This window comes from Fusarium musae, chromosome 6, assembly GCF_019915245.1.
Source record: "Fusarium musae strain F31 chromosome 6, whole genome shotgun sequence".
Taxonomy (NCBI): Eukaryota; Fungi; Ascomycota; class Sordariomycetes; order Hypocreales; family Nectriaceae; genus Fusarium; species Fusarium musae.
The window spans coordinates 721,483-739,809 of record NC_058392.1 but is presented as its reverse complement, the minus strand read 5'-3'; the positions used below and the strand labels follow the sequence as shown (position 1 = coordinate 739,809).

The 18,327-nt window shown below is 47.5% G+C and overlaps 7 protein-coding genes across 7 annotated transcripts; 4 read left to right on the top strand and 3 right to left on the bottom strand.

The window, feature by feature from the left end:
* Window positions 1-77: 77 nt before the first annotated feature.
* Window positions 78-1,355, top strand: J7337_008111 (uncharacterized protein; the record flags this gene model as incomplete). Its single annotated transcript, XM_044825735.1, has 1 exon — window positions 78-1,355. One exon carries the CDS (start codon window positions 78-80, stop codon window positions 1,353-1,355), a length of 1,278 nt encoding a protein of 425 aa, XP_044678652.1.
* A 211-nt stretch (window positions 1,356-1,566) lies between these two features.
* J7337_008110 (uncharacterized protein) lies at window positions 1,567-3,020 on the bottom strand (the record flags this gene model as incomplete). Its single annotated transcript, XM_044825734.1, has 3 exons — window positions 1,567-2,476; window positions 2,525-2,579; window positions 2,627-3,020. The coding sequence occupies 3 exons, from the start codon at window positions 3,018-3,020 to the stop codon at window positions 1,567-1,569; spliced, it is 1,359 nt and encodes a 452-aa protein (XP_044678651.1).
* A 374-nt stretch (window positions 3,021-3,394) lies between these two features.
* Window positions 3,395-5,461, bottom strand: J7337_008109 (uncharacterized protein; the record flags this gene model as incomplete). The annotated part of the gene is made up of 5 exons (XM_044825733.1): window positions 3,395-3,426; window positions 3,570-3,776; window positions 3,827-4,490; window positions 4,562-4,944; window positions 4,999-5,461. 5 exons carry the CDS (start codon window positions 5,459-5,461, stop codon window positions 3,395-3,397), a joined length of 1,749 nt encoding a protein of 582 aa, XP_044678650.1.
* A 1,073-nt stretch (window positions 5,462-6,534) lies between these two features.
* J7337_008108 (uncharacterized protein) lies at window positions 6,535-8,305 on the bottom strand (the record flags this gene model as incomplete). Its single annotated transcript, XM_044825732.1, has 2 exons — window positions 6,535-7,863; window positions 7,922-8,305. The coding sequence occupies 2 exons, from the start codon at window positions 8,303-8,305 to the stop codon at window positions 6,535-6,537; spliced, it is 1,713 nt and encodes a 570-aa protein (XP_044678649.1).
* A 738-nt stretch (window positions 8,306-9,043) lies between these two features.
* On the top strand, window positions 9,044-10,877 carry J7337_008107 (uncharacterized protein; the record flags this gene model as incomplete). The annotated part of the gene is made up of 2 exons (XM_044825731.1): window positions 9,044-9,098; window positions 9,151-10,877. 2 exons carry the CDS (start codon window positions 9,044-9,046, stop codon window positions 10,875-10,877), a joined length of 1,782 nt encoding a protein of 593 aa, XP_044678648.1.
* Window positions 10,878-12,610: 1,733 nt separating this feature from the next.
* J7337_008106 (uncharacterized protein) lies at window positions 12,611-15,696 on the top strand (the record flags this gene model as incomplete). The annotated part of the gene is made up of 4 exons (XM_044825730.1): window positions 12,611-12,934; window positions 13,000-13,741; window positions 13,797-14,048; window positions 14,105-15,696. 4 exons carry the CDS (start codon window positions 12,611-12,613, stop codon window positions 15,694-15,696), a joined length of 2,910 nt encoding a protein of 969 aa, XP_044678647.1.
* Window positions 15,697-15,939: 243 nt separating this feature from the next.
* On the top strand, window positions 15,940-18,265 carry J7337_008105 (uncharacterized protein; the record flags this gene model as incomplete). The annotated part of the gene is made up of 3 exons (XM_044825729.1): window positions 15,940-15,951; window positions 16,051-16,974; window positions 17,042-18,265. 3 exons carry the CDS (start codon window positions 15,940-15,942, stop codon window positions 18,263-18,265), a joined length of 2,160 nt encoding a protein of 719 aa, XP_044678646.1.
* Window positions 18,266-18,327: the final 62 nt, after the last annotated feature.

The following is an 18,327-nucleotide window of genomic DNA, read 5'->3' as shown; positions in this document are numbered from 1 at the left end:
CCAAAGCCACTTCAAACGTCATATTTTTCCTATCACTCGTTTTATCGGCTCTTTTCCGAGCCTGCCACTCTTTTAGCATGATCGCCCGAAATGTTCTCGCTGCCTTTGTTGGTCTTGCAGTTGGTGTCCGGGCTGGCCCATGCAAGCCTTCGTCAGTGACAACCACGACTGACACAGCATCCACCGAGGTCACTTCAATCACTAGCATCGCCACTTCTGGAGACCCAACCACCACTACCGAAGCTGCTACTACTACCACCAGCCCGGGCGAATATGTCTGCCTCAAGGACCCTGCTCCGGTTGGCAAGGGATGTAACGCCCAGGGCGGTGGTCAAGGTGACTTGCAGACCATGGGCAACGCGAATACGTTGACGCTGGCCTCCTGCTACAAGTCTTGTCTGGACAGACCTGGGTGTATCGCAATCTCCTTGCAGCCTGGTTTGTGGTGCGCACTGTGGGCTGGATCATTCACCGGTACCAGCGGTGGTGAATCGGCTTGGTCTTGGTACGACATGGACTGCTTCTGTGACGAGTCTTCAAGCACCACAAGTGGCTTGGCTACCGGGACGACAGCCACCGAAGCTATAACTAGCGAACTTACAACTTCATCTGTCGAACTCACTTCGACCACAGAGACTGCTCCTGCTACGACCACTACCACTGTGCCAAGCTATTCCTGCGTCAACAATGAAAAGCAACCACTTCCAGCCGGTAAGCCCTGCAACAAAGCAGGCAACGCCAATCAGAACAGCGATTTGGATGTCATGTACAATCTCCATGACGCCAGAACAGTGTCGTCGTGCAGAGAGGCCTGTCTAAATGCAAATGGCTGTAGCGCATTTAACCTCAAACCTGGTAGCGAATGCTGGTTATATTCAGGCACTCTTGATGGCGTCATTGAGAGTGAATCGGAATATTATTGGTGGAGCATGGACGACTGCTTCTGCGATGAGTCTTCAACCACGACAACTGGCGCGTCTATCGAACTGACAACCTCATCCGTCGAACCTACTTCAACCACAGAGACCGCTCCTGCTACAACCACTACCACTGCACCAGGCGAGTCCTGCGTTAACAATGAGAGGAGTCCTGTACCATCCGACCAAGTCTGCAATAAACATGGCTACTACGACGGTACTACCATGACAGAGCTGGGCAGTGCATCCGGTGCCAACACGAAGGAGTCCTGTCGCGATGCTTGCCACGACACCAACGGATGTGCCTATTTTGCCTTCTCTCCTAATCAGTTCTGTTCACTATACGGTGGCACCATTGAGGCCGTAAATGATCAAGTGACGACCTACATTTGGTATGACATGGACTGCTTTTGCGACTTGGATGAGCCAGACTACTGAGCCTACTTCCTCTAAGACCAATATGGCGTCTGTAGCTTCGACCAAGACAACGTTCGTGTTCATCATCCTCAGCTTCGATGAACCAGCGGATCAGTAGAGGCTCAGTTTTATTCTTCTATGTATATATTCCTATAGAGCGCTCAAATACCTTACTACATTACACCCTAGGCCACGATCATCAGTTCCGCTCAACCGCCATAAACTAGAGACTTCACATATTAGTGCGCCTCTGAGACTGGAATCCAGAGATGGGCTCCCACTCATCCCTCCAGTGAGGCAGATTCACCTCGATCCAGCGCTTGCACGCCCCTTCTTCCACCCTGAGAACCACAAGGGCTGAAAGATCCGTTGCATCCCAGCCTTTGCTATCGCGATGATGGAGGATGCGAGGATACACTGCCTTCGTGCTATTTTCCGGAATCTGGCCAAGCCTGAATCGCACGTGGTCTCGTAACAGTTCCTTTGCTGACGCGGAACCTGCCTCTAATCTGCAAAATATCTTCCCAACACATTTCCCCCTCTTCATGGTCCTCTCGAGAGGCCCGACGTAGTAGAACAGGGATGCCAAGAGTCGCCTCGCTACTGTTTGAAGGTGTTCAGGGGCTGTTCTGTATGCTTTGTCGAAATAGAACATGTTTGTACCATCGCAAAGGTACTCCTCACACTCTTCAATTAGGGAATTCATTTTCTCAACATCGTCCATTTCCACGCGCTGTTTCAAGCCAACATTGAGCCGATGACAGTTATGCCTAAGTCGACGGTCTGTAACGGACATACTTCTGAATTCTTTCCAAGCCTCGTGACAGCTCGTTGAGCTCTGGATAATTCCCAGTCCGGCCTCTATTCGCATCAGGTAGCCTTTAGGAATGCACTTTTTGAAAGGCTCCAGCTTGGAATTGTGTTTTGTCTTCATCTCTCCTGACTTGGAATCAACAACCATTCCAGTACCGACTGACAAAATGATATCAGGAGGAAGGGAGCCAGGCCAGATTTTATCAACTTCGGAATAGGCTAAAGCTACTGGGTTGTTGTGCATAAGAGCTCCATCCACGTATGTTCGTTTCGTTTCGGGGTGGACGAAGGGTTGGAAGAATGTCGGTGCCGCGGATGTCGCTCTCGCTCTGTAAAGAGTTAAATATTGATAAAATACTGTCTAGAAGACAACTGACGCTTCCCATATTTTGAAATCATTTGACTGCTCATCTTCACGCGAAAGGTAATCATCTGATAACAGATCAGCCTAGATCAACTTGCAGAATCTCTATGCTTACCTTCATCAGTGTCTGCTCTTGGGTTCCTGGAATAATTGGCAATCAACTTTGCCTGGTTTCGTCCCTGCAAACAAGAAACAACGCCGACTTTGACCCAATCCCTTCCGCCAGCCCTGTTTCTCTTACCCAAAGATGCACCGAACAGATTTGAGTTACCAAAAGAGTCTTGCAGTGACTGTTCTATACCCTCGCTTGTATAGAGAAACTCATAGAATGGCTGCGCAATGGCTTTGAGAAAAGAGTTTCCGAGTCCCAATCGAGGCGTGAAAGCTCTTTGTGCCAGTGACCGAAACCTATTGATGGCATCGTCCGTTGACCAGCGCTGGTGGAAAACACCAAGAGCAACGATGCCACCTTGACGAGTGAGACATATTCTTGGGTTGAAGGTGATCATTTCGACAAACCTGTGCTTGTTCCTACCACGAGATCGAAAAGCTCATGGATTGCGATACCATAGCCAACGTGCCTTTCGATCTGACGCAAAACACAAAGCTCTACAATGCCACGGACTCCTCCACTGTCCACAATTAGCCTCGGATGGGAATAAAACATCGATACACGGCTTACCCATCGAGTGACAACACGCGTGGCGCTGCGTGCTTCGGCTTAATTCGAATGCTCCACGTTCCAGTTCTCAGAGCACATCCAAGGGGGCAATGCTCAATCACCAAGATAGATCCTCCATTTCTCTGCAGAGCAAACCGCTCAAGACATTTTTGACAAATCCCGTGTTGAAACCTCGCACATGGAAGCATATTAGTTGGACAGTTAGACAGACAAGAAAAGCACGTCCGCTGGCTCTGCAGTTCTGTCAGTCGTATCGTTCTCGCCAAGTAAGTTAGTCTTTCCATGGCTCGGTCATCTTGCTGGTTTTGTGCAATCGCTTCCCGCAAACGCTTTACAAATTGATCAGGATGCCACGAACATCTGTGATTTGATTCACCTCCTCTTCGATTGAGACCCTTCACATCCTCCAGTTCGTCGTTGGGTCTATTGAATTGGTGTCCCTTGTAGTGGCCATTGTAATAATTTCGACATCTTCGGCCAGTTCTTCGCTCTAGGGCTTCACATCGCCAGTATAGCCAGCGAAACTTCTGAAGACCGCTTTGAGCTTCAGCCACCAGTTCTTCCCTATTTCTCTTTCTCATGTCTTTCTTTGTTAGTGCTTTGCATACCCCATATATGAAGGCATGAACATACCAATGTCTTGAATACGGCAAGTTTGGGCGACGATACATGCACCCACGTAGGGGGTGAATTCGCTCACGACTCTCTCTTCGCCTCCAATCGCATCAGTACGGTCAATTTCGCGCAAGATACACATTTGACGTAGAGTTGATGCCATATGATCGCTCAGTCTAGTCGGGATCGACGAATCACTCATTACTATGTCGTGAAGATCAAGCGCAGCACGAAGGTCCTGCCCCAAAACACTCAAAGATCTGTTCATGTGAGTGTTGAGAGTAGCCAGGTCTGATTCTGTACCACTGTTAGCCTTGGCGTTGCGGACCTTGGAAACTGATCCTCGGATTGTCTCGTATAGCCGCCTAATGCTTTTGCCCACAGAGGTTGCATCTGCCGGCGAACTCCTGGAACTTATGGCAGGTACAAGAACTACCTTGAAGTCGCTATAGTAGCAAAGGAGTAGATCGGCGGTGTTTCGAATTGGATGTTCTCTCTCTTCCCAGAGAGACTGAAGCGCTCGAAACCGTTCAGTCCTTTGGAAACTTCGAAGAAGATCCTCAGTCGCATCAGAAGATGAGCTGTCGTCCATATCAACAACGATATTGAGAATGACAATAAGAGCAGGTTTTGTCCGCTGATTGAGGATTCGGTCGTGTGAATGTTGAGCCCAGTCAATTAGCTGACCCAAGAAACTGTCAGAGGTCCTGCTCTCGTTAACAGATAATTCCCCATTATGGCGTCACCTTGTACATGCCTTCCGTTGGTCGTGACGAAACAAACTACATCAGAAAAACCATAGAGGACTCTGGGGTACAGATACTTCACGATGAGCTTTCGAGTGTTGTTTTGGACTGTGCGCAGCCTGCGCCCATCTGAGTCTTCCATGATAACTGATGCTTGTGGGTCTGGGTAGTCCAGTTTGCCCCATTCAACATTGATCCTGCTCTCGGCACCGCTTAAGAATTGGTTCACTTTTCTCAGGAGCTTGTCTTGTTTGTCTTGCCAGTATTTTAGTACTTTGTGCTCGGCAGACTCCTCCCCGAATTCCCACTGGAATAGCCAATTTGGTTCAGAAAGAGCCGCAATAATCTCTTGTGCAATCGGCTTGTCGGAGCCAACAAAACCTTCACAGTCTATCAGAAACGTCAGTTGATTGGTAGACTGTTTGGGAATCCTTCAGAGCTTACCAGCATAGACTATTGGATACTTTGTCGAGAGGGTAAGAGGATCGCTGTAGGCGTGGATGTCACTGCTCGTGGACGCAAACCGATCACTTGGAGACCCAGGCACAGGAACGGACTCTCCTTCTGGGTGATCGGGCTGGGCCATCTGGATCATCGTTCGTATCAAAGTGCTTTTTCCCGAACCTGTCTCGCCAATAAACGAGACAAGTATGGGATATTGACCAGGCTTGACGTTTCGTGACATTTGGAGAAGATCTTGAAGGCGAGGCCAAACGTGGATCTGTGGTTTGTCAAACCGCTGTAGGGACGGAACTCCGATCCAAGCACATGTCGCATCATTGGCATGTAATTCCGGTTTTAACTTGGGCGCAGGGGGTTGGAGGAGATACCGAGTGAAGACATAGTCGGAGTATTCCACCTCTTTGCACTCTTCCTCGCAAACGCTAAGTCGTCTTCGAGGGCCCATAACGTGTTGTCGATCCCTCGCTAAGCATGCTCTATGAGCTGGTCGCTTGGAATTGCCACACCCAGTGCAGAACAAAAGCTCCCCAGCTCGTCCTCGACGGTTGCAGATGCGGCATCGAGATGATATTTGGAGCTTGAGAGCCTCTCTCTCTATACTAGGCTATGTTAGAGTAGCAAAGGCTAATAGGTAAATGAAACCGACAACTCATTTGAGGGCATGTGCCAGGATATATACGGCGAAGCAGAAGTTGACTCATCTCCGTCTGAAAAGTTGGTATCGACAAACGAGTGAGCGATACCCTCGAAAAACTCTAACAAGCCCTCGTTCTCAGGTTCTGGTTCGGAGGTGGATGGAACAGACGAGCCTTCTGGAGGCCTAGCCATCATGGGATTGTGAGTCAAAAATACAGCAGGTAACGAAAAACAGAAAAGTAAGTGAAGACAAAGTGTTGAGGTTTTTTCAATTGAGGGGTATCAGGTGGCTGCTTTAGTTTATAGATAACAGGTCAGCAGTCAGTCAGCTGAAACATGTGAGGCACATTTTCAATGGTGTCTTGCTCACCCTCACCTACCTCCATCCTGTAGTCGTTTTTAGTGAAGCGCCACCTTAACGTAAGGCAGATTTCTCTCTCGCGCCATTGGAAAATTGTACCGTACCGTAGCCGGTAGCCTATCTAAAACTTCCACCAAGATAAAACTACATGAGAAGGATAATGAAAATTTGGACAACAGCAATCGCCGTATAGGATCTTAGTTTTCTTTCTAATTTATCTACTGCGATCTTCGATCTGATTCTGAGTCCTTCAGGTGGTCATGCAAGTGGCAGCCCTTTAAACTGAAGGGGGTATAGCGGGCAGGGCGATGATTTGCCTGCCGCGGTCTATTTAACTCTAGTTCGTTCAGTATAGTGGCCCCGAAAGTAGTTACTTTGCTCATGTATTGAATCAGGCTGTGGCTCTTGACAACCATCATCACATCATGGATAATGTTTAACCTCTAAAAAAAGAATTTATGACTCATACTTCAATTCATATTCAGTGGATGGATGTAAATTGTCATCTTCTCGTGTCCAAGCTATGTAGCCCCTTGCCAGTGACTTAGTTCGTTGACCAAAGGCACGACCACTCGGTCAAGAACCACTTGCCGATATTTCAGATCCCAAAGGTCAGCGTCAATATTATTTGAAGACGCTATGCAGAACTGAATGGCGTTATAGTGTGCAAAAGATAAGTTCTCCCTCTCCTGGAATATCCACTGATTAAGAAGTTGAGATTCCCGGACTCGGTCGAAAGCTGTCGAGTTTGCTACACTTTCTTTATTTTGGGTGAAACTCGTCCGACCATGAAACTTGATCTGAAGAAGGATCTTAGCCAGCATAAGTAAATTTGCGCTATCATCTGCAAGCCCCTTAGCTTCGATTGAGGTGGGGGCTGGATATGGAGAACTCCAATAACTCTCAGTGATGAAAGGATGTCCAACGTCAACCACAAGCTGATCATCAATCGGGGTTGATGAAAAGAAGACAGCGTGTTGGCTCCAGTGTTTGTTGAGCCACGGGGTCGAATGGAGTTGGAGAAATGACGAAGTCAGGATAATCGATAGCCGATATCGTTGCTCCTCTGTCAAAGGGGTGAAGCACTTCATGCCAGAATGTGTCAATAGGAGATCCTGGAGACTAATCAGATTCTCAGCGCAGCAGACAGGCTTAGTTTCGTCTTGGTAGGTCTCATAAAGCACACCCTGGTCGTCAAGTCCAAAACCAAACCCACTGTAGCAGCGAAAGACGGAGCAAAGGTCTCCAACTACTGTTAAGCCATGGACGCTTCGGATGTTCATGCTCTGCTGGTCTTTAATGGATGTCTTGTGATGCGCCTGTTGGAATCGGATTGCCCTGTTTTCTTCTAACTCTTTATCCGAATCAAGAATCTCGATTTTGGCTGACTTCCAAAGTGCAGAGCTTATTGGCGATTTATGGGTTATCGTGAAACTCGGTGGTTTACTTGAACGCTTCACCTTCTTGAGCGATCTCGGTTCACTTTGACGTACAACCCTGTCTTCCAAGAGTAGGCGAATTTCGTGGGAGGCATGAGCTGAACAGGACCAGGCTCTTCCTAGTGTTTGATGCAGCATGGTTGCGTAGTTCTGTATCTGTTGTAGTGAGGAGCTCAATCCCAGCTTTTCAGCAGTAGCTCCAGCCATGCTGTTGTTACTTGGAGCCTCTGACTTGTTGATGAACTCATCCAGGCGGTTGTTGCATGATTTCATATCTTCGAGGAGTATGCGGACCTCCTTTCTCTTCATGGTCAACTTGACGGCACGCCTAAACTCGAACTTTATAAGGCCGCCAGCAGACGGCAGCCTCTTGTTCGCTTTCATGATGGCCTCAAGATCATCAGCAGTTCCCTAAAAGAAAGTTTCAGGTTAGCCCACGCACTAATTAACTCCTGTGAAAATTACTCACAGCATCACGATCGATATCTAAATGACTTGCCAGCCTTTTCATACACCCATGCATATCCTTGATAGTAGATATGTAAGGTCTGTATGCAAATTTGAGCATCTCCTGCAAGGCCTGGGACAGGTCTCGTGATTTCCAGAGTTCATGATCAGGATCTCCAATCATCTCCTCTATTTCGGAAGGACTAGCCACATCTTTGAGGATATTCCTCAAAGTCAACTCGAACGACGAGTGCTGATACCAGAATTCCCGCAAAGCCGAGTTCAACCCATCCTTCCATTTGAAGAAAGCAGTTGCACGATCAAGGCTGTCGCTATAGTGCTCTATCGCTGAGATAAGCAGAGGGATAGACCCAAGAACAATGCCCGCGATCTCAAACCCAGACATCTGGCTCGCTGCCGAAAATGTTGTCAGGCTTAAGTATGATACAGGGAAATGAGAAGAGAGAGAGTCATCATACCCCGCCTTTGGGTGATAAGATGATATTCGCGGCCATTTTGCCAGCCTGCATATTGAAAATGAGGCTACCAATCATGAGCGCCCTTGCGGCGCCAGCTGAACATCTAAGGTGAGAATTGATGTTGCTTACGCATATCGAGGGATTTTAAGCAGAGACTGTTCAAAGCGGGGTAAATAATTATGCACTATTGAAAAGTTGAGTTTGTCTTGAGCCTGTCACCATTTCCTAAACTCTCTATGCTGATTTAACCTCTGAGCCATAAGTCTCAACTATAAACAACATATCTAGTTCACAGCGCCACCATATCCCTTTTCAGATTGCCGTTTCCATCAGCTAGCCACCACAGTGGTGCGTGCAAATAGGAGGCACCGATAGGGCAATCTGATCACCATTAAGTTTTGTCTGCTGATCTAAGCCGTCAGTCACAAGTCTCAGCTGCAAATAACACCACGATGAGCACAGTCCAAAGCCTGAGCCGGTCATGCATCAATGGCTTCCAGTATCTTTTGTCAGGCCTCAGAGACACAGCACCTAGTTTCCTCCAGCAGATGTCTCCCTCAGCAATAGAAATACAGCTTGGGAAATTCAGAATCTGGTGTGGAAATCTTGGTGCTTTACAGACGGGCTGTTCCTCCCTTGATTATAGGCTGAGAGAGTCCGCTCTCATGCACAAAAATATCTCGCAACTTCTCCAGCAGCTTGGTATAGCGTTGGAAGAATGTAAGTTTTGTCAACCAAGATTTGAAGAAATGAGAAGCTAAAGACAGAGTAGCTACCGCTGTCGTATCAGGTGAAAGGCTTCCGTTTGACGAAGAGCCTATGCCGTCAGATATAAGCGAAGAATCTGACGATGACACAAGCAACGAGTACTTTCTATCAGCGGAGCTATCTATGAGGGTTGCAAGTATCACTGACATACTCAACAACCTATACCGACTATCCTACAAAATTCGCAACTCTGGGCTGCGCCCCAGTTCTACCAGGGCTAACTTGATCCAAGCAGTGGACAATGAGACTGGGGTCGATCTCTTCGATGCGCTTCATGAGTTTGACTCAAGGCACCTGATTGAACTTTTCACAGCCACGCGTCAAGGAAATCCTGGAAACGTTGAATCTTCCGATGTTCTTCTTGAAAGACTCGCAACATCTAATGTGTTACGTCGGAAGCAATTTCGATATTGGGAAAGACATGCTAGAAAGCTTGGTTTTCAAGTTCTACCTGTGCATCAGACACCTATCAGAGAAAGACCGTCAGCGTCAGAGGCTCCAGAGGTCGTGGGACTTCTACAAGCGCACCGACATGAGGTCCCGCCCCAGGTCCAGGAACAGAGTCACCTCTCTGGGACTAATGCGACACCATATGACCCCGCCCTAGATGATCGAACAGAGATAGAAACCATAATATCACTGGCCTCGACAGCCCTCGATGCCGACGGAAAGGGGATCGAGGTCCCCAAACCTCCTGAGGAGGCACTGAATGGGTACTCGTTTACCTGTCCTTACTGTTGGGTTGTTTGCCCCCCAAAGGAAGGAAGAGGCAAGACCTGGAAGTCGCATGTCCTCCATGACTTGAAGCCTTACGTATGCACGTACGAAACATGCAATACCGCCAATGATCTTTATCAATCGAGAAAAGCGTGGGTTGACCACGAAGAAGCTATGCATCGACCACGTTGGCGATGTCGGGATCACCCTGAGGGCTTATATGAGACATCTGCTAGTTTTCAGAGCCATCTCTTACGAGAACATGATAGAGGTTTCTCGGGAGAACAACTTGAGGACTTAGCCAACGTCTCTAGGTTGGGCTGCGTTGATGACCGTACTGCTTGCCCCATATGCTTCGAGGAACAGCCGTTCGCCAACGGCCTGACAAATCATCTAGCAAACCATCTTGAGAGAATTGCACTATTTTCTCTGCCGAGGACTATATCCAGTGACGATAAGGACATGGATGAAAGCCAGTTCTCCAAATTGTTCAATATTAATCCTGACGATTCTTCCACATCAGAGCAGTTTGAAGAAGACGATGAAGATCTAAAGGATGCTCCATGTAACACGAGTCTGTATCCACCTGATTCGAATATCATGATCCCAAAGACGGAAGAGCTGGAGGAGCTGTACGCCATGATGAGACATTTTAAAATGTTCTTCGAATCACTCAAATCCAAGATCGCGAGAGTAGGCCAAGCTCTGGATGACTACAACGAGTTTGCATTCAAATCAGCCTCTGTTGATGCTGCAAAATGTTCATTAATGGCAAATAAGCTCTTCGAATGCAACTTGAGAGTTAATCTGAGCGAAGAAGACGGAGATACTTTGACAGAGATACTGTGGGACACACGGGGATTTCTTGATACCACTAGCTTAGAACTTGAAGAGGCTCATGAGGGCAGCTTGGAAGACCGAGAGAAACAGGTTGCGCTGGTTACTGAAGCAACGAGGGGACTAGGAACAGTGTATGATATTCTTGAGGGAATACTCCAGGTACTTGAAGGGTGAGCCAAATCCCGCATGTTTGTTAATGAAGTTACTACTGACCCAGTTAAGCTCCATTTCGTTAAGAATCGGCCTCAGCAAAATCGAAGAGTATCAAAGCATTTTAAGAACGTTATGTAAGTCAATGAGAAGATGTATTGAACAGGAAGACTAACGCAGCACAAGGGCCTTTGGATGAGGTGTGAAATGTGAGGCATAGCCAACATGTGACGGAGTCGAATGAGCAAGCACTGGATGTGACCCATGAGACGACAGAGGCACCGGAGTACGATGAAGCGCTGGATCCTCGTAAGCATAAAAGTTGCATTACTAAATTTCCAAAGTTAAAATCTCGACAGGCTTCCAAACTGCTCCTTCGCGAATGTCCCAGCCTGGTGAGGTATGTACTGGACTATCAGCATGTGTTTCACCCCTGATGTACATCTTATAGGTGTTCAAAACTCTCTGGCCTGAATCTGCCACTGTAATTCCGTATATCGGCGAGGAAACACCATATCGTGATCAGTATGGCGCATTTGTATTTGTCAGTTTTCGTCGCTTCATTGTTGTCGCCAATGACAGAGGTCGTTGCACATGCGTGTAAGTCAAACCATTGCGAACGAAAGACAAAAGTTAACGAAATAGGCCAATCACAACATATAGTGGAAAAGAATTGTAAAAGAAAGCAGTTGATCCTCAAAGCCATGGTATCGTATTTGAGTCAGGTAATCGCCCACCACAGCTTTTACAAAGGGAGCCCGAACCGGTGTTTCCTCTTATTCGTGTTCATATGCACCAGCCCAGCGAGAAAACAGACGGGACGACTCGAGTATGCCATGCAAAGCTTATGACCGTTGAGCATTCTCTTCAAGTCTTTTTATAGGGCGTGTCTCAGCCGCAGATTTGGACACGATTTCTTCCGCAGTGGATGCTTGCTGGGAGAAGAAAGATCATAAGATGAGAAGAAGACGAAGAAGATGAGAGGCATTTGTGAAGGAAGCCATAAGTTCGTTGACTAAAACTTATTATTCTTGCCATTGCAGGAAGCAAAGGAAACTCATTCACTGACGGACTGCTGTTCATATGATGCCTTATCACATTTATTCATCGATATGTAATTCCGATTGAGCATAACATATTGATATGTTAATATTGATCTCCAATCCAAAAATGCCATTCATATGTCAGTATGCAGTTGACGTAATTACTCAATTATTAGATCACAAGGGCTGGATAAATGAGCCCTTGTGAAGATGATCTAGGGTCCTCGAATTTAGAATCTGGCCCTAAGCCGGCTTTACCAAATTCACCACAGCCAAAAGCCACAACTTCTGTACATCTGTCGGTATCACGGTATTGATATGGAAACAGATAACTCCTTCGACTTGTTATGATACGACCCTAGCTAGGCCATGCATACTTGAGCTTTATTGGCAACAGCTTAAACCCTGATTTTCAACTACCAGTCACGATCCTTTTCATATGCAGAGAACAATCTAGACCCTACAACCTCCCCGCAATCTAACCGAAGTTACCTTAAGACTCTTCTTTTCCGCTACGTAGTCCTAGCTCTCCAAGTGTCTAGACCGCCTCTGGCTAGGTCTCGGCGCTTATCGGCGCACGTAGACAGGCGGGGGATAAACTGAAGGGTTCTGAACCAAGAACTAGCTGATATGCCATGAGGCTTTTTTGATTTAAACACAATAACTGTATGGTCTACACAACTTTGTCCATTAATCACTCTTGAGCACTTTACGATGACTTCTTCGTTGATCGCCAAGCCATTTCAGCATGATGGCTTACCGGATGTGACCATCAAAGGTCTGAGCACGGCGCTTCGAACTCTTCCCCTCTTTGATACAAACAAAGCCTACTTGAGAATCACTGAACGGTCTGATCAGTTCTCTTTTATGATCAATGGAACGACCGGAGCTTCCGCAACCCTCCGTGATCCCGATACAAGCAATCTACAGACTTTGACCGGTATTGAAGCTGTACAATCTCTGGCTGACTCCACTAGGGCTATCGGAATCGCGGACATTCGATATGATCCAAATGGTATCAGACAGTGTGTTTCTCTGGTTAGTTGAGCACCATTTACCACCGTTACCAAAGGACTTTTCTTCGTTATGCTAACGTCTTGAAGCACGAGGCTGAGAAATATCGCCGAGATGCTCTTACACGGGTCACTTTTCTCTTGTATGCTGATCACGTCAGTGAACATCTGGAGAAATGCAAAATACCACCGCTTCGTAGTCTCTTTCGCTATGGAGGTTTCCCCAAAGCCTTTATTGAATCACTTTCCAGTGAAGACTCGATCGCTGATATGACTGAGCACATGGGCCTTGGTGAGGCTACCTGGATAGAAGCCTCCCTGTTCCTTGTGCAGTATTTTAGCCAACCAGAACGACCACAGATTCTGTCAAGTGACGATATATGGAAGAGCCCCGTGGGAGATATTGCATTGAGATGCATTCAGCAAGCTAGTGGATCACCCTTGGCAGGCCGCGTTGCACTTGGTGCAATGAGAGCTCTGCCAATGGGCATTTTCGATAACGCCGCATTTCGACCACCAGAGCGCGAAGAGGTTCTGGGACTCTTGGAGAATATGCCTTTCCACCCCGAGTCTGGTACGAAGACAGAAGAGATCCTCAATCAGATCCAGAGTCTTGGAGGTGCAGAGGGATGGCAATCCCATAACCACCAGCTTACAGTACTCTGGGAGAAACAGCAGCAGATTGTTTCAGAAGAAGCAGAGAGCCTCGCGCGCAGTGTTGATACAGTCCCACAGCATATGATTTCCTTGCAAGATATGGCGGCATACCCCTTGCTGCACTTTGTACCGTTGAGAGTAGAGGCAATTGCTATCATCCACTACTTGAAGAATTGTGAGCACTAACTGTGCAAGGTTTAATCAACTCGGAGGCTGACTGTATTTCGCAGGCGCATCCGCCAACTTTATTGTGCAGAGGCCGGGGCCATGGACTCAGTATAGATATCAACCCCCTTCGAACAATGGGTCAGGCACATGTTTTGTCGCTGGAACCAAGATCATCACAAAAGCTGGAAACAAGCCTATCGAAGGTCTCGAAGAAAACGACTGGGTATTGACTAACGGAGCAAAGGACGAGTGGGGCCTCGTGTCTGACGAAAGAGTTGTCATCCCAGTGGACTCGCCTATCATATACGGGTTCAGTGAGTCTGCCTTGTTTCCGCTGAGTCATTGATGATATGGTACTGATACCGCATAGATAATGAATCTCCGTTTTTCACCGCTGGTCATGTCTTTCACACCACTACTGGCCTCCGAGCCCTCGATGCAGAGCTCGCCATGAAGGAAAATCCTTGGGCAGAAGTCGGTCGGCTTTCAGCTGGTCATATTCTATACCGCCTGGGAAAGGATGGGAAGACATACGACCTAGTACCCATTCTTGACATCAACTGGCGCCGGATGCCCGAGGTCACCGAGGTTTACGGTGTACATCTTCGTGAGGGCCGGCGAAGCTACCATGCTAATGACTATCTTGTCATGGTCAACTATCCAGAGATTACACTCAAACGAATTTGTTCTACAATTGCGACGTTCTCACAGGAGGATCAAGTACGACTTCTGCAATCATTGAAAGAACTAAATCCTCTCTTCGAACGATTCGGAATTGCAACAGTCTCCGAGATGGTTCAGCGCGAAGTCGATGCAGCAAAGAATAGCTTGACTGCGCGGATGTACAAGGTCACTGAGAACAAGCTGGCCGGTCTTTCCCATGCATCGGTATGTTTCTATCCAGAAGAGATACCTAGTCAGGACTACTCCCAGCTTCCACACCAGCTCCCTGTTGTAACTCTATTCGACGGAGTCATTTCAGTAAATGGAGTCATTTGTGAGTATGGCCGTGTGGATAATGCCAGCAGTGAAGTAAGATGGTCGCGCTTTATCGGCCAGAATGTGGTTGAGCATGGAGTCTTATCCATAGAAGACCCACGCTATCATTCAGGCATTGGTCGGATTTGCTACAGCACGGACTACGACGGAGATGATCTTCTGGACCTCCCAGTGTTTCAGTATTTGACTTATGGCTCTGAGTGTGAGCTCCAGATGGACACCCTCAGTGTCGGTGTTACAAAACAAGAACTGTTTTTCAAAGCAGCATCTTTTGAGCCCATTCAACTCAATACAGACGGGCCCATAGAAGATTTAAATGATGAGTTAGCGTTCAAGTCCATCAGTACGGAAGAGGAAAAGATAGCAGCAGTCGATGAGATCATAACACCAGAAGTGCGCGCCGAGACAGTGACCAGAAGCTCTGCCCCCCGGACCGATATCCGCTTCGAAGTAAAGCCACGGGAATTTGATGTTGTCTACGACGAAGCACCTCTACAAAAGGACCAAGTACAAATTCAGAGACAACTCGACTTCGGACCTATACAACTGACGACTCAGCGAGTGATCTCGGATGGAACTCCAGGAATTCTGTTCACTGATGTCGCAATCCCTAGCCTGGATACCATTTTGGACTTATGGAATCACAAACAGAGTGATGAGACCTTGAAGATCTCACGGCTGTATGAGACGGCGGTCGTGATGCATAACGGGCGACTAAAAGCCACTGTCACAATCCTACCAACAACCTTAGAGAGCTTGGAGAGTTTGGAGGATAGGAAAGACGCTGAGGATCCTTCGAAAACTCTAACTTTCAAGGATGAGCTTGGAGAGGAGGCTAAACTGCCTTTGCTGTTTGCTAGGCTCGAGTTAAACTTTTCAGACGACAAGAGTGAGATTGTGTCTGGAACATTGTGGGAATATAATCAAGATCCTTCAAGAGAGGGAGCTGAAGGTATCAGGTAATCATCCACGGAACAATTGCATATGAAGTATTCAGTGCTGACCAATGTGACAGACACCTGATAATGTCACGCCCGGGCTCTGCCTCACAGAGAGTGCCGATTAGAATAGGTCAAGGCCAGATCGTTGGAGATATACCTACTGGAGACCAGACAATCCCTCAGAAAGAGCCAATATTTCAGCCACCGGTTGGCAAAAGCGATTTGGCAATGCAGAACCTTCACGCTATATTCGCAAAATACAACGATGACACGGCAAGTAATTCCCCAGGGGACGTGTTCAAGTCCAGTGTGATTGAAATACTAATATGAGCTCTATTGATATTAGGTGAAGTCAACAAGCGATCAAATATTCCAGGACCTCATGTTCTACCATATGGATCAGGGCCATGCCTCATTACTGTCTTCTAAGGACAAGGAAACTCGACAATTACCCGACCATCTCGGCAGCAATCTCCCATCAGACTTATCCAAGTGGATAAAGGAGACCTTTGGCCCTGCCTATACCTGCCTTCAGATTGCCCAGAGTCTGCAAACTCGAGAATGGCGGTCGAACTTCACAGACGATGAGAAAAAGAAGATTCTGTACTTCTGGCAGGGACAAGGTCCAAAATGCCTTGCTAGAAGTAGAGAGAACGCGACTCTTAATCGTCTGTGCCTCCTAGAAGCCTTGAAACAACTCTTTCCAGTCCTGCGAAAGTTCATCAATGACGGCGGGGAGAAGTGGGCACAAGCATACTTAGATCAGCTCCTTAATGTCAAGATGGATGATATCGTGGAGGACATGGAAGGTAATCCACGAATCCTAGACAGGTATACGACGATCTTGTGGGTGCTATATCCGGAAGGAAACTATCATGAGCGTTTCCGAGATGCTATATACAACAAGTTCCTCGGTTTCGCCATGACCCAGCGGGTTAACAAGAACGCAGTGATGGAATGGCTGCCACACATCACCAAGACCTTCATCGACGCAATCCTGAACGAGAATTACGAGGTAATCGATAAAGATTTGAGAGATCTGTTGAGAAAGGAGCTGGATACCTTCATGGCTGCCCATCGAGACATTTTTGAAAAGAACGGGAAAGAATTTGCAGCCAAGAACTACGCTGACATGGTTCACATCCTCGTTTCCGGAGATTTGGCAGCAAAATCAGTCATGATTATCGGAGTGGGCTCATGGAAGCGTGCGAGGTTTGGAAACTGGGACCACATGAAGGGGCAGAGCCTCTTGGAGGTAAACTTAAAGTCTGGATGGAAAGGCCTCGGGCTAGCTTTCAAGGTATGTCAAGTTACAATATCTCTGAGACTACCGAGTGGGACTAGGGACTAACGAATTTCTCTCTTAGATGAGCTTACTCGGATTCAGCATCTATAACATTGTCATGGGAGGAAAAGACATGAGCGCGGCGCAGATAGGACGAGTCACGACGGACGTAACAAAGGGTGTCTTCGATATCCTCACACCATTCCTCCTGCGACCAGAAGCTAGGAATGCAAGGGAGCTCGTGGCCCAGTGCCAGGTGATAAACCAGTCAACTGGCAGAAAGCTGCCCGCCTATGCCCTTGGAAAGACCAACGCTACAGAGCTTAAGTTCGACGTTTATGATGCTAATCTCGAGGATCTGGCCAAAGTAGGAAATGAGAAAGCAGCAAGAGAGACAACGTGGTTTGGAAGAATGAGAAGAAGGCTCTCACTTTCATCAAAAGTCATACGCTGGCTTGGCATTGCTATAGGAGTAGTAGTTGTCGCGTTCATGATATGGGATCTTTGCAACCAATGGGATCATCTCTCGGGCACTGGCAGAGGTTTAGCGATTGCACAGATCGCTATTGAGACGGCTGCCGTTATCATTGGAATTATTGGCTTGTTCTCTACTTGTGCCTTGATCCCTGTCATTGGACAAGTGCTCATGGTGGTTGGCCTTGTTATCTCGATTTTCTACTTGGTGTACGGAAGACCGGAACCAGAGAAGACGCCCGGGGAGAAGTTCGTCGACAGTATGAGAGGAGACAGTGGCTGGCTCAAGAAGATCGATGATCCTCCTTCGACTACTCTCGAGTATACCATCACACCAACCGAGATACCGAAGGACGCAGATTTCTCGTTCAAAATCACCGGCAAGAACACCAAGAGTTCGGGTGTTGAGTTCATCTCTACACCTAATGCCGAGAAACCCCCATCCGACACTGAAATTCTCTCTATCAAGTTTGGCTTTACGACGGGGTCTGACACCGTCTGCCTGTTCAGTAACGAGTCTTTCAGCACCGCTCCGGATGCCAAAGACGGAAAATGCTCCTATAGTGGTCCAGGTGATATTTTCCAAACGAAGCTACACGAGCCGAATGGTAAGGTTGGTGGGGTGACCTCTTACGAGTACGAGTTGCAACCACTGCCACAAAAAGATCCGACTTTAACTTCCAAGCGTATCTTGCCTAGTGGAGATTCATTTTCTATCACTGTTTCCGGGAAGACAAGGACATCAGACAAGGAGTTTACCTTGAAACTCGTGGAAGAGCGCCCGGGCCCTATTTGTGCTATCAAGGTCCAAACATTCACGAGGAAGAAGTAGGAATGATAAACCCTGAGGTTGTGATAAATATCAGCAGGTAGTAGTTAGTCAAAGAAAACTAC